Genomic DNA, 14,291 nt, shown 5'->3' with positions numbered 1-14,291 from the left:
ACTCCCAGAAATAAGTCACTTGCTTAGCATGCTATGCTTCTAACAGACACTGTTTCCTCAGATGTCAAGGATGTTGGCAACAACTCGATCAAATGTCACACACCCCCACTAATGGGGTACTTGGACCAGCCACCACTGACTCTGCACAGAACATCCTACATGCACATGAACTTCTGCAATGAGCACAACGTTCCAGAATGTGTCACACATATCAATCAGGTTAGTGACCTCGGATTGCACCGTAAGACTATGCGCAAAAACAAACATCTTGTAGTCATCTTAGAAGAGGGAGAAGCTGTTAAAGTGGTACAGTTAGGACCAGCTTCTGACATTTTCACCAGGTGTGCCAATATTTTTTATTTAGTGCACTTAAATAAGCATACTTTCTCTCCATAAAGATGGCTTCAGCGATAACATTGCCAACACACTGAAAGTGAGATACAGTATAGCACGGTGGCCAACATCATACAGTGGTTTAACAGAACAGGTTTCAGTAATCACAACAGGTCTCGCCATGGTCGATCAAAGAAATGGAGTGCTCATGTTCAGTGTCACGTTTGTGCGATACAGCACTGTACTGTACGTTACAATGCAGTGTTGGAATGGAGAATGTAAAAACTACACACACAAAAAAGGCTTTTGGCTTCTCACTTCATTCATAGGAGGTGCTATCACTGGGACTTCCACCAGTTTGGACGCAGTCTGGCAGCAGCTCCGACGTGAATGTTGTCTCGCTACTTAACTGCGTGTACGAGCTGCTTCAGCTCCACCGCAGAGGCCTCCAAACTGTGGAGAACATGGAGATGGAGCAGTTGAAGTCCAGCAACAGTGTTGACTCCCTGCAGCTCACCATCACGCGATTGAAGGTAACATCAGCCTTTTTCCCAAATCACACCTCATTGAGTGCCAGTCAGTTCAGAACACTTTGACTGATTTTTCAAGACCCACAGAATCTTATGTTCGACGATTATATTGGCCAGCATTGAATGTTAATCAGAAATGGCTTTACGTCCGTGCTATGCATATGTATAATCTGTAATCCTTTAATGTTCCCTGTTCGAGTGTTTGCTTCCAATTGTCCGACTAAAAGTGGTCGTTGTGTGACATCGTTCTTGGCATGAGTTAAATCACCTAAGTTGTCTTTATTGTTCAAAATGTTTTTTTTTTTTTTTAATGATCTCAATTTTTAGTTGTTCATGCTTTTAAATGAAATCCGCACATGTTGAAGCAATCGTATCGATATACAAATCTGTTCTGCTGAAGGGCAAACTCTCATTCTGCAAAACCTTTACATACTGCACTGTATTGCATCATGTTTTTTATTTTTATTTTTATTTACTCTCTTGATGCCATGTTGTTATTATAGGAGCAGCTTGAACTTGCCAAAAGAGAGAACACGGGTCTTCTTGAGCGGGAACGACAGCTCCAGCTGAAAGTGAAGAGTTTGCAGAACTCCTTGAAAAGCGAAAAGGAAGAGGTGCTTTAAGAGTGACAAATATCTGTTTTGAATGACATGCAGCGGTCAGAACAAAACAACCCTCGTGTCCTGTAAATGGCTTCTGTACTGCATTTGCATTTGTCGAGCACATTATGCACGCATATCGTCTGCATTTGTCTGCGCAAAATTTGGTTCCCATTCAAACGTTCACACTTTCTGACTACAGCAAATCATATCGTGCACTTGAACACTCTTGAATTAAGACAGCGACAAGCAACATATAAATATTCACACACTGGTCAAAATCAAGTCAGGGTAAATAATATCGACATCTTAGTTCAGTTAAATGTCGCCAACAGAGACTTTGTTTGCGCTCTGATTTTTGCACATTTTGGGTCAAAATTAAGCCCGATCGGTCCCTGATGGTCTAGTCTCACCTGACCTCTGTGCAGTGTGCAGGCAGCGTGGGTTCGGTCCCCATTCATGAGCCCTGTGATTGACTTGGCTGTAGTCTGCCTTTCACTCAAAGTCAGCTGGGATAGGGCCAGCCCACCCGCGACCTTGAACAGGATAAGTGGTATACAAAATGGATTGATGGATCAATCACAATTAAAAAAAAAAATCACATGCCAAAACACATGGACTACTACAAAATGTGTTTTGCATTGTACATACTGTAGTTTCTCGGCGTTCTTGACCACTTCCAATTTTTGTTGTTTCAGATTCACAAGCTACAGAACATTGTGTCCAGCCGGGCTAGCCAGTACAATCACGAAATGAAGAGAAAAGAGAGAGAATTAAACAAACTGAAAGAGAGACTGAATCAGCTCCTGGTCGACAAAAAGGAGAAGAGACTTGGTTCGATTTCCTGATTTGCACCATCATCGTACGACGAACTAATGATGTGCTGACGATGACTTTCTGTTGCTTTTAGCGATTGACGTGTCAAATAAACTTGGAAGGGCAGACGGCAAGAGGAGCCTCTGGAAGACTGAGAAGACGGTAGCAAAGTAAGTTGTCTTTTTCACCCAAAACAAACAGTTCAAACATATTGCTTGCACTCGATGATTTGCGTTTGTCTCCGCAGGCACGAGGGGGAGATGTACAAAACTCTGCTTCGGGACTACGAGAGCAGGCAGAAGGAGCTACTGCTAGAAAATGCTGAATTGAGAAAGGTTTTGAAGCAGATGAAAAAAGAGATGGTGGCCATTCTCAGTTCCAGGAAGCCAAATGTCAATGGAGACAAACAGGACAACGGTGCTCAAGAAGTAGGTAGAACACAATCAACGGATAGGATACACAGTGTTCTCCCGCTATATATGGCGCTTTCCGAGAGTTTTACAGCATACGTGTACAAAGTACTGTCATGCCCTCGGATGTGGGAAAGGAGAGTCACAGACAACCAGACACTTGCACGCAGACTGACTGACATCACCTGCTACCCCAGCAGGTCCCACCTTTTAAGACATATACTGTTTTTAACACACAGACACTACAATACATACAGTACTGATATTTCATTGATGTCAGTCAGAAACCTCGCAACTCCAAAACCATCACTTTTCAGGAAAACAACCAAAAACGCGCTCTTAACTTTGCACCGTCAAATAGAGCAAGCTGATTTCATCACTTACTGTATATTGGTCATGAGTTTGTAAAAAATTGCATCACCGTGTGGGGACTGACCGACAGCATCGATTGGTGAAAAAAATTATGAAACTGACCAAATTTTGACTTTTGGTCTGACCCCACCAAATATGTTTTACCCTAGCAGTTTTGCGTGCTTGCTCAAATGTGTTTACAATGTGTTTTAAAAGAGCATTTTCTTATGCTTGGGTGTGTTTATGATGAGTTTATGTGTTTAACATGTGTGGGAGAGCAAAAATAATTATGAATTTTTTTTTCTTGTCTTTATTGTGAGTGGGAATATATCCTCACAATAAACTGTATAATGATCACTAAGCTGTACTGATCAAAGAGGATGTTTTGTTTTTTTTATTTTGTTTTTTTTGGGGGGTACAGGTGGACTCGGATGAGGAAGAAGAAGGGATTGATTCTTGTAAGGAGAGTGTAGAGCTGTTTAGTGTTCACGCTCGGGAGAAGTTGACCAACGGTGTTCGGCGTCAGCTGAAAAAATTGAAGACCCACGTTGAGAGACTGGATAGCCGAGGTAGTCAAACTCTTCACGTTTTCAACTGAATTTATAATGCGATTCATTATATTTGGTAATCATTAGAATACATTGAGAGTGGCATTTTCAGGCTTATTAACCATTCACTAGCATAGCCAGCTATAGATGCCAAATATGTACTGTAACTAGGAGGGTTGGCAGTAAATGAGGTCAGTGATTTTTAAAACATACACTTAGATTTATACATACTGGAAACTTAAAGAGATTGTTCTCTCGAGGATTTTTGGGGGTTCAGTTCATCTAGGAGGGACAATATTTTGGTTGGACAAGAAAGTAGTCTTCTCTGGCCTGAACTGTTCCCTCAAAGTTGGAAATGGAATTTTCCAAGATGAATTAAACTAGAGGTCAAAGAAATCAAGCAGCACAAGTGAAGATCTTTGTGTGTCGTTGACTTCGACAGATGACAGCGAAGACACTGAGAATGTTCCCCAAGACACATCCAAGGAAATGGGCAAACTAAGACTCGAGGCCCGGCAGTGTAAAGACTATATTCAGAAACAGCAACACCTCCTGCAGGTAAGAAACAATATTTCATTGTGTCAGTGTGTTGCAGGACTGTCAAATAATGTCTGTAAATGTCCTGTGGCCTTTTTGCCCCCCTTTTCCTCTGGTAGCAGAAACTGAGCGCTCAGTGTGAAGAGGAGACGTCCGCCATGCTGGCCGATTGCCACATGTTCCAGGAGAAAGATTGTCTCCGAGACGAGTGGAAGACCCTCGAGGGCCAGAGGAAGAGTTTTGAGAGGGAGAGGAGGAACTTCACAGAGGCAGCAATCCGACTGAGTGAAGAGGTGATTGTGAAATCCAACGCCATCAAGGGCCCACCAAAATGCATGTTGATGTTGTATTGTGCTGATCACGCTGCTTATTAATCTTGTACTTTCAGAGAAAGACCTTTGAGGAAGAACGCGCCACGTGGCTCAAACACCAGTTTTTAAACTCGAGCCCTTTTGCCGACTCCAAGAAACCACAGTCGCACTGTGCCTTTCAGACACGTGAGTGACTTTTTTCCTCTTTCATTGCACATTGTACTGATCATTCTGGTGCGCGCCCTTTGGCCACCAGGGGGCAGTATAAGACATCATCCATTTTCTAATCAGCTCATCCTCTGGAGTTCATCCCAGCTGTCTTCGGGCAGCAGGTGGGGGACACCCCTGAACTGGTTGCTTGCCAATCGCGGGGCACGCAACCATTCCGGCTCACAATCACACATTGATTATTTAATTTGATTGTCACCACAGTTCTGCCCACTTTCTCAACGGGGATCAATAAAGCAATTTCCTAGTGAGGGTCAATATTGTTTCTTGATCTCTGCAGTAGCTGAAAAAGAGCCCAGTAGAGCATCGCTTCCTGAAAGGGCCGTCACCTCTCCCACCCCTGGATGTGCACCAAGTGTATCATCCTCCACATCGGACCTGCTTCACACATTAAGCATCATCTGTGAAAACAGGTACATGTTTTTACCTGTGTTATGGTAGTGATTTTTCATGTTGGCTGTAGAATTTCCCTATGTGGGTGATGTTGTGATTTTCAGCTCCACCAAACCAAAGAGGAGCGAAGATGCGGGTGATGCCAGTTTTTTTGGGGGGTACAGGTGGACTCGGATGAGGAAGAAGAAGGGATTGATTCTTGTAAGGAGAGTGTAGAGCTGTTTAGTGTTCACGCTCGGGAGAAGTTGACCAACGGTGTTCGGCGTCAGTTGAAAAAATTGAAGACCCACGTTGAGAGACTGGATAGCCGAGGTAGTCAAACTCTTCACGTTTTCAACTGAATTTATAATGCGATTCATTATATTTGGTAATCATTAGAATACATTGAGAGTGGCATTTTCAGGCTTATTAACCATTCACTAGCATAGCCAGCTATAGATGCCAAATATGTACTGTAACTAGGAGGGTTGGCAGTAAATGAGGTCAGTGATTTTTAAAACATACACTTAGATTTATACATACTGGAAACTTAAAGAGATTGTTCTCTCGAGGATTTTTGGGGGTTCAGTTCATCTAGGAGGGACAATATTTTGGTTGGACAAGAAAGTAGTCTTCTCTGGCCTGAACTGTTCCCTCAAAGTTGGAAATGGAATTTTCCAAGATGAATTAAACTAGAGGTCAAAGAAATCAAGCAGCACAAGTGAAGATCTTTGTGTGTCGTTGACTTCGACAGATGACAGCGAAGACACTGAGAATGTTCCCCAAGACACATCCAAGGAAATGGGCAAACTAAGACTCGAGGCCCGGCAGTGTAAAGACTATATTCAGAAACAGCAACACCTCCTGCAGGTAAGAAACAATATTTCATTGTGTCAGTGTGTTGCAGGACTGTCAAATAATGTCTGTAAATGTCCTGTGGCCTTTTTGCCCCCCTTTTCCTCTGGTAGCAGAAACTGAGCGCTCAGTGTGAAGAGGAGACGTCCGCCATGCTGGCCGATTGCCACATGTTCCAGGAGAAAGATTGTCTCCGAGACGAGTGGAAGACCCTCGAGGGCCAGAGGAAGAGTTTTGAGAGGGAGAGGAGGAACTTCACAGAGGCAGCAATCCGACTGAGTGAAGAGGTGATTGTGAAATCCAACGCCATCAAGGGCCCACCAAAATGCATGTTGATGTTGTATTGTGCTGATCACGCTGCTTATTAATCTTGTACTTTCAGAGAAAGACCTTTGAGGAAGAACGCGCCACGTGGCTCAAACACCAGTTTTTAAACTCGAGCCCTTTTGCCGACTCCAAGAAACCACAGTCGCACTGTGCCTTTCAGACACGTGAGTGACTTTTTTCCTCTTTCATTGCACATTGTACTGATCATTCTGGTGCGCGCCCTTTGGCCACCAGGGGGCAGTATAAGACATCATCCATTTTCTAATCAGCTCATCCTCTGGAGTTCATCCCAGCTGTCTTCGGGCAGCAGGTGGGGGACACCCCTGAACTGGTTGCTTGCCAATCGCGGGGCACGCAACCATTCCGGCTCACAATCACACATTGATTATTTAATTTGATTGTCACCACAGTTCTGCCCACTTTCTCAACGGGGATCAATAAAGCAATTTCCTAGTGAGGGTCAATATTGTTTCTTGATCTCTGCAGTAGCTGAAAAAGAGCCCAGTAGAGCATCGCTTCCTGAAAGGGCCGTCACCTCTCCCACCCCTGGATGTGCACCAAGTGTATCATCCTCCACATCGGACCTGCTTCACACATTAAGCATCATCTGTGAAAACAGGTACATGTTTTTACCTGTGTTATGGTAGTGATTTTTCATGTTGGCTGTAGAATTTCCCTATGTGGGTGATGTTGTGATTTTCAGCTCCACCAAACCAAAGAGGAGCGAAGATGCGGGTGATGCCAGCTTCTTGGCAGCGCAGCACAAATGGTGGATTAGCGGCGGGGACCACAGCAGCCTCACGCTCACACGGAACAACGTCTCTATCTGAGAATAAAGGCCGATGTCCATGCACTGAGCTACAGTGCATTCCAAAGTATTGAGACTTCAGGATTTTTGGGACCCATGACCCGAGGGAGGATAAAAGCAATTGAAGATGGATGGATGTTGGAGGTATTTTGTATGATATGGTCAGTTGTGGCCATTTTGTTTTCATTCAGATGTTTTCTATCGAGATTTTGTGGAAAATGTTTTCTCTTGTACTGTTTGGCTATCATATTAGAGCCCTGGGGGTGTTCAGTACAAGAAAGAACCATGTAAGGCTCATTGGTTATGGGTGTCATTCGAATGAATGTTCTTTTTTTGTGTTTAGAGACACAGTAGACATATATGATAGTAACCTTTTTTTGTCTGATGATTATGAGATGAGTGTTCACACCTGAAATGTGAATTTTTCTATTTCAATGCAGACAAATTTTTGAAACACTTCTGTATGAAATGTGTTTCCCCATATGCCTATTTCAAAAAAAACAAACAGCCACGGGCCAACAAGCTTTCCTGTTCTTATATGATGGCCGGAGGGGCGAGTAAAACTTGGAACCATTCGGTGAACGATACAGTAGACCCCTATGGACCTTGGTTTTGCACTTGGTTTTTTTTTTTTTTTTAATGATCTCAATTTTTAGTTGTTCATGCTTTTAAATGAAATCCGCACATGTTGAAGCAATCGTATCGCTATACAAATCTGTTCTGCTGAAGGGCAAACTCTCATTCTGCAAAACCTTTACATACTGCACTGTATTGCATCATGTTTTTTATTTTTATTTTTATTTACTCTCTTGATGCCATGTTGTTATTATAGGAGCAGCTTGAACTTGCCAAAAGAGAGAACACGGGTCTTCTTGAGCGGGAACGACAGCTCCAGCTGAAAGTGAAGAGTTTGCAGAACTCCTTGAAAAGCGAAAAGGAAGAGGTGCTTTAAGAGTGACAAATATCTGTTTTGAATGACATGCAGCGGTCAGAACAAAACAACCCTCGTGTCCTGTAAATGGCTTCTGTACTGCATTTGCATTTGTCGAGCACATTATGCACGCATATCGTCTGCATTTGTCTGCGCAAAATTTGGTTCCCATTCAAACGTTCACACTTTCTGACTACAGCAAATCATATCGTGCACTTGAACACTCTTGAATTAAGACAGCGACAAGCAACATATAAATATTCACACACTGGTCAAAATCAAGTCAGGGTAAATAATATCGACATCTTAGTTCAGTTAAATGTCGCCAACAGAGACTTTGTTTGCGCTCTGATTTTTGCACATTTTGGGTCAAAATTAAGCCCGATCGGTCCCTGATGGTCTAGTCTCACCTGACCTCTGTGCAGTGTGCAGGCAGCGTGGGTTCGGTCCCCATTCATGAGCCCTGTGATTGACTTGGCTGTAGTCTGCCTTTCACTCAAAGTCAGCTGGGATAGGGCCAGCCCACCCGCGACCTTGAACAGGATAAGTGGTATACAAAATGGATTGATGGATCAATCACAATTAAAAAAAAAAATCACATGCCAAAACACATGGACTACTACAAAATGTGTTTTGCATTGTACATACTGTAGTTTCTCGGCGTTCTTGACCACTTCCAATTTTTGTTGTTTCAGATTCACAAGCTACAGAACATTGTGTCCAGCCGGGCTAGCCAGTACAATCACGAAATGAAGAGAAAAGAGAGAGAATTAAACAAACTGAAAGAGAGACTGAATCAGCTCCTGGTCGACAAAAAGGAGAAGAGACTTGGTTCGATTTCCTGATTTGCACCATCATCGTACGACGAACTAATGATGTGCTGACGATGACTTTCTGTTGCTTTTAGCGATTGACGTGTCAAATAAACTTGGAAGGGCAGACGGCAAGAGGAGCCTCTGGAAGACTGAGAAGACGGTAGCAAAGTAAGTTGTCTTTTTCACCCAAAACAAACAGTTCAAACATATTGCTTGCACTCGATGATTTGCGTTTGTCTCCGCAGGCACGAGGGGGAGATGTACAAAACTCTGCTTCGGGACTACGAGAGCAGGCAGAAGGAGCTACTGCTAGAAAATGCTGAATTGAGAAAGGTTTTGAAGCAGATGAAAAAAGAGATGGTGGCCATTCTCAGTTCCAGGAAGCCAAATGTCAATGGAGACAAACAGGACAACGGTGCTCAAGAAGTAGGTAGAACACAATCAACGGATAGGATACACAGTGTTCTCCCGCTATATATGGCGCTTTCCGAGAGTTTTACAGCATACGTGTACAAAGTACTGTCATGCCCTCGGATGTGGGAAAGGAGAGTCACAGACAACCAGACACTTGCACGCAGACTGACTGACATCACCTGCTACCCCAGCAGGTCCCACCTTTTAAGACATATACTGTTTTTAACACACAGACACTACAATACATACAGTACTGATATTTCATTGATGTCAGTCAGAAACCTCGCAACTCCAAAACCATCACTTTTCAGGAAAACAACCAAAAACGCGCTCTTAACTTTGCACCGTCAAATAGAGCAAGCTGATTTCATCACTTACTGTATATTGGTCATGAGTTTGTAAAAAATTGCATCACCGTGTGGGGACTGACCGACAGCATCGATTGGTGAAAAAAATTATGAAACTGACCAAATTTTGACTTTTGGTCTGACCCCACCAAATATGTTTTACCCTAGCAGTTTTGCGTGCTTGCTCAAATGTGTTTACAATGTGTTTTAAAAGAGCATTTTCTTATGCTTGGGTGTGTTTATGATGAGTTTATGTGTTTAACATGTGTGGGAGAGCAAAAATAATTATGAATTTTTTTTTCTTGTCTTTATTGTGAGTGGGAATATATCCTCACAATAAACTGTATAATGATCACTAAGCTGTACTGATCAAAGAGGATGTTTTGTTTTTTTTATTTTGTTTTTTTTGGGGGGTACAGGTGGACTCGGATGAGGAAGAAGAAGGGATTGATTCTTGTAAGGAGAGTGTAGAGCTGTTTAGTGTTCACGCTCGGGAGAAGTTGACCAACGGTGTTCGGCGTCAGCTGAAAAAATTGAAGACCCACGTTGAGAGACTGGATAGCCGAGGTAGTCAAACTCTTCACGTTTTCAACTGAATTTATAATGCGATTCATTATATTTGGTAATCATTAGAATACATTGAGAGTGGCATTTTCAGGCTTATTAACCATTCACTAGCATAGCCAGCTATAGATGCCAAATATGTACTGTAACTAGGAGGGTTGGCAGTAAATGAGGTCAGTGATTTTTAAAACATACACTTAGATTTATACATACTGGAAACTTAAAGAGATTGTTCTCTCGAGGATTTTTGGGGGTTCAGTTCATCTAGGAGGGACAATATTTTGGTTGGACAAGAAAGTAGTCTTCTCTGGCCTGAACTGTTCCCTCAAAGTTGGAAATGGAATTTTCCAAGATGAATTAAACTAGAGGTCAAAGAAATCAAGCAGCACAAGTGAAGATCTTTGTGTGTCGTTGACTTCGACAGATGACAGCGAAGACACTGAGAATGTTCCCCAAGACACATCCAAGGAAATGGGCAAACTAAGACTCGAGGCCCGGCAGTGTAAAGACTATATTCAGAAACAGCAACACCTCCTGCAGGTAAGAAACAATATTTCATTGTGTCAGTGTGTTGCAGGACTGTCAAATAATGTCTGTAAATGTCCTGTGGCCTTTTTGCCCCCCTTTTCCTCTGGTAGCAGAAACTGAGCGCTCAGTGTGAAGAGGAGACGTCCGCCATGCTGGCCGATTGCCACATGTTCCAGGAGAAAGATTGTCTCCGAGACGAGTGGAAGACCCTCGAGGGCCAGAGGAAGAGTTTTGAGAGGGAGAGGAGGAACTTCACAGAGGCAGCAATCCGACTGAGTGAAGAGGTGATTGTGAAATCCAACGCCATCAAGGGCCCACCAAAATGCATGTTGATGTTGTATTGTGCTGATCACGCTGCTTATTAATCTTGTACTTTCAGAGAAAGACCTTTGAGGAAGAACGCGCCACGTGGCTCAAACACCAGTTTTTAAACTCGAGCCCTTTTGCCGACTCCAAGAAACCACAGTCGCACTGTGCCTTTCAGACACGTGAGTGACTTTTTTCCTCTTTCATTGCACATTGTACTGATCATTCTGGTGCGCGCCCTTTGGCCACCAGGGGGCAGTATAAGACATCATCCATTTTCTAATCAGCTCATCCTCTGGAGTTCATCCCAGCTGTCTTCGGGCAGCAGGTGGGGGACACCCCTGAACTGGTTGCTTGCCAATCGCGGGGCACGCAACCATTCCGGCTCACAATCACACATTGATTATTTAATTTGATTGTCACCACAGTTCTGCCCACTTTCTCAACGGGGATCAATAAAGCAATTTCCTAGTGAGGGTCAATATTGTTTCTTGATCTCTGCAGTAGCTGAAAAAGAGCCCAGTAGAGCATCGCTTCCTGAAAGGGCCGTCACCTCTCCCACCCCTGGATGTGCACCAAGTGTATCATCCTCCACATCGGACCTGCTTCACACATTAAGCATCATCTGTGAAAACAGGTACATGTTTTTACCTGTGTTATGGTAGTGATTTTTCATGTTGGCTGTAGAATTTCCCTATGTGGGTGATGTTGTGATTTTCAGCTCCACCAAACCAAAGAGGAGCGAAGATGCGGGTGATGCCAGCTTCTTGGCAGCGCAGCACAAATGGTGGATTAGCGGCGGGGACCACAGCAGCCTCACGCTCACACGGAACAACGTCTCTATCTGAGAATAAAGGCCGATGTCCATGCACTGAGCTACAGTGCATTCCAAAGTATTGAGACTTCAGGATTTTTGGGACCCATGACCCGAGGGAGGATAAAAGCAATTGAAGATGGATGGATGTTGGAGGTATTTTGTATGATATGGTCAGTTGTGGCCATTTTGTTTTCATTCAGATGTTTTCTATCGAGATTTTGTGGAAAATGTTTTCTCTTGTACTGTTTGGCTATCATATTAGAGCCCTGGGGGTGTTCAGTACAAGAAAGAACCATGTAAGGCTCATTGGTTATGGGTGTCATTCGAATGAATGTTCTTTTTTTGTGTTTAGAGACACAGTAGACATATATGATAGTAACCTTTTTTTGTCTGATGATTATGAGATGAGTGTTCACACCTGAAATGTGAATTTTTCTATTTCAATGCAGACAAATTTTTGAAACACTTCTGTATGAAATGTGTTTCCCCATATGCCTATTTCAAAAAAAACAAACAGCCACGGGCCAACAAGCTTTCCTGTTCTTATATGATGGCCGGAGGGGCGAGTAAAACTTGGAACCATTCGGTGAACGATACAGTAGACCCCTATGGACCTTGGTTTTGCACTTGGTGAGTACCGTATTGGCCCGAATATAAGACGGCCCTGATTATAAGACGACCCCTTCTTTTTCAAGACTCAAGTTTGAAAAAAGACTTTTTGAACACCGAATAAATTTTTATACAGAAAATAATTACAGTACATCTGAAACAAATGATTATAACAATATATTTGAGAGAAAAAGCATTTTGCCTCATTCAAATCTTCCCTAAATTTTAGGTGTGATCAATTTATTTTCTGTACCTCAGTCATTTAATTCCCTAACAATGCAAAACCTTTTTAAATTTGGATGTGAACTTTTGGGGTGTTTAGTGTATACAATCGTGGCAATGAGCCAGGCTGCGGTCTTTGTTTTCCCAAATCAAGCGGCCATGCCCGACAGAAAACAAGACTCGCTGCTTCAAGTCACCACAAAGGGAGGAAATTAATGTTGTGCTGATTTGGTTTGCTTTCAGATGTTTGGCGCTTCAGTTTATTTATTTATTAGTTTATTTTACTTAAAAAGTCTTTGTTAAAAGAAATACTTTTGGCTAATTTGGCTTTTGGTATAATTTTTTTGATAGGCTTTTTGTGCTCAGAGTGCACAAAAGATTCCACTGTACAGTTATGACATTGAATAGTTACTGTATTTGTTTTAGGCATTTGTAAAAGAGAACTTTGTTTGCCAAAAAAAAATGAAAAGCACATTCGAACGAATATCTCCTCTGATCTCACAGCCAGAATCTCACCTACGTTTAACCTCAGCCTGTCTTTTGTTTCAGTTTCAACCTGACTACCTATCATTGATTTGAATAACAGTCAACGTGTACCAAAAAACTATGACCACATAAACCGAACCATGTGTTTTGTGTACTGTTATTTATTTGACATTTTTGGGGCCTCTTCCCAACTTTGTTGACATGTTTCACACAAGGACACGCTGGGAGTTTGTTGTGTTGTCATTGTTCTGGATGGTCAGGGTGACCAGTGATGATGTGACATTTCAGCAGGTCTGGTGAAAGAGTTGCAGCAATCACGAGGTGATTAAACAAACCAATGTCAGCTTTTTTTCTACCATGTTAACTTATTAGAATTTGTGCAAAGTGGACAAGATGAAAATAATAAAACTGCTGGCTTATGTCATGAACAACTTGTTGAATTTGGCTTTTTGCATCCAGAGATGGTCACTGATTAGTAGAAGTTATTTTACAGGAGAAATTTATTTATATTCATCTTAAATGTTCTTAGTAGTTGTGTGGCCTACAGAAAATAAACCAGAATGATGCCCTGAGATTATTACTTAATACTCGTAGTTGGACTGGTTGTGCATGTGAATTGTTTAAAAGTGCAAGTGTCAATACACTACCGGTCGTATTTGCATATCTAATGTTCAAATGCATCTGCCTAATGAATAACTCAAAACAATGAAATAATTGTACTTGGAAAGTTACTTGGAAAATTAAGTGCCACCTGATTCCAGTCTTAGATCGAGAGTAGTTGTTGCTGTTGCCATTAATAGCCTTTGTATTCTTTTTCAAAATATGGGAAGTATATTTTTCAGACTGTTCTGGGGTATCTTTATATTTGTACCTTGTTTTTTATGATCAATCTTGTTTGCCTGTGCCCCGGACCTCGAGGCCGTACAAACAGCCTATTGACTCGTGAAAATTCATGAAAATTGATGACTCCACAGCATGAAAATCATTTTGCGATGCGACTTTATTGAACATTACATTGAGAACTTTGAGACAAAGTGACAGAGTAATTGTTGTTATGCGCACTGAGGTGTGCAGCTGCAAGCGAGATGGGCTTGGGTTGTTTCCCTCATATCCACGCTGTAGTTGTAAAAGTCCTGAGGAATAACGGCGGCATCTGCACATACCAAGAGATCAAGGCAATATAAGAAACTGTTGAATTCTTCTGCTTCTGAATGTTTTGTTAAACGC

At 42.3% G+C, this 14,291-nt stretch overlaps 2 protein-coding genes and 1 long non-coding RNA gene across 4 annotated transcripts; all 3 read left to right on the top strand.

Moving 5' to 3' along the window:
• The first annotated feature begins 111 nt into the window (after positions 1 to 111).
• Positions 112 to 7,517, top strand: LOC109522001 (afadin- and alpha-actinin-binding protein-like). The gene is made up of 17 exons (XM_019880155.1): positions 112 to 219; positions 663 to 866; positions 1,367 to 1,477; positions 2,161 to 2,296; positions 2,373 to 2,448; positions 2,526 to 2,706; positions 3,461 to 3,608; positions 4,030 to 4,145; positions 4,244 to 4,417; positions 4,513 to 4,621; positions 4,944 to 5,020; positions 5,203 to 5,368; positions 5,790 to 5,905; positions 6,004 to 6,177; positions 6,273 to 6,381; positions 6,704 to 6,836; positions 6,921 to 7,517. The coding sequence occupies exons 1-17, from the start codon at positions 112 to 114 to the stop codon at positions 7,045 to 7,047; spliced, it is 2,265 nt and encodes a 754-aa protein (XP_019735714.1). The 3' UTR covers positions 7,048 to 7,517.
• A 316-nt stretch (positions 7,518 to 7,833) lies between these two features.
• On the top strand, positions 7,834 to 12,384 carry LOC109521989 (afadin- and alpha-actinin-binding protein-like). Of its 2 annotated transcripts, none has more exons than XM_019880132.1 (10): positions 7,834 to 7,968; positions 8,652 to 8,787; positions 8,864 to 8,939; positions 9,017 to 9,197; positions 9,952 to 10,099; positions 10,521 to 10,636; positions 10,738 to 10,908; positions 11,004 to 11,112; positions 11,435 to 11,567; positions 11,652 to 12,384. In XM_019880132.1, exons 2-10 carry the CDS (start codon positions 8,706 to 8,708, stop codon positions 11,776 to 11,778), a joined length of 1,143 nt encoding a protein of 380 aa, XP_019735691.1. In that variant the 5' UTR covers positions 7,834 to 7,968; positions 8,652 to 8,705; the 3' UTR covers positions 11,779 to 12,384. The 2 variants fall into 2 exon arrangements, with proteins under 2 accessions (XP_019735691.1, XP_019735690.1); XM_019880131.1 differs by having other exon boundaries at positions 10,735 to 10,908.
• A 191-nt stretch (positions 12,385 to 12,575) lies between these two features.
• LOC109522004 (uncharacterized) lies at positions 12,576 to 13,492 on the top strand. Its single transcript, XR_002169483.1, has 2 exons — positions 12,576 to 13,360; positions 13,409 to 13,492. It is a non-coding gene; the product is annotated as an uncharacterized LOC109522004 (long non-coding RNA).
• Positions 13,493 to 14,291: the final 799 nt, after the last annotated feature.

The sequence above is a fragment of the Hippocampus comes genome, unplaced genomic scaffold (genome assembly GCF_001891065.2).
Source record: "Hippocampus comes isolate QL1 unplaced genomic scaffold, H_comes_QL1_v1.1 scaffold151, whole genome shotgun sequence".
Lineage (NCBI taxonomy): Eukaryota > Metazoa > Chordata > Actinopteri > Syngnathiformes > Syngnathidae > Hippocampus > Hippocampus comes.
This window is presented reverse-complemented; position numbering and strand designations above follow the sequence as displayed.

Bases quoted from the DNA above. Each gene is read 5' to 3' on its own strand.
- LOC109522001 (XM_019880155.1), top strand. From the start codon at position 112: ATGGGGTACTTGGACCAGCCACCACTGACTCTGCACAGAACATCCTAC. The intron at 3,609-4,029 runs GTAGTCAAACTC...TGACTTCGACAG, and splicing joins TGAGAGACTGGATAGCCGAG to ATGACAGCGAAGACACTGAG. The intron at 6,178-6,272 runs GTGATTGTGAAA...TTGTACTTTCAG, and splicing joins CAATCCGACTGAGTGAAGAG to AGAAAGACCTTTGAGGAAGA.
- LOC109521989 (XM_019880131.1), top strand. From the start codon at position 8,706: ATGAAGAGAAAAGAGAGAGAATTAAACAAACTGAAAGAGAGACTGAAT. The intron at 8,940-9,016 runs GTAAGTTGTCTT...TTGTCTCCGCAG, and splicing joins ACTGAGAAGACGGTAGCAAA to GCACGAGGGGGAGATGTACA. The intron at 10,100-10,520 runs GTAGTCAAACTC...TGACTTCGACAG, and splicing joins TGAGAGACTGGATAGCCGAG to ATGACAGCGAAGACACTGAG.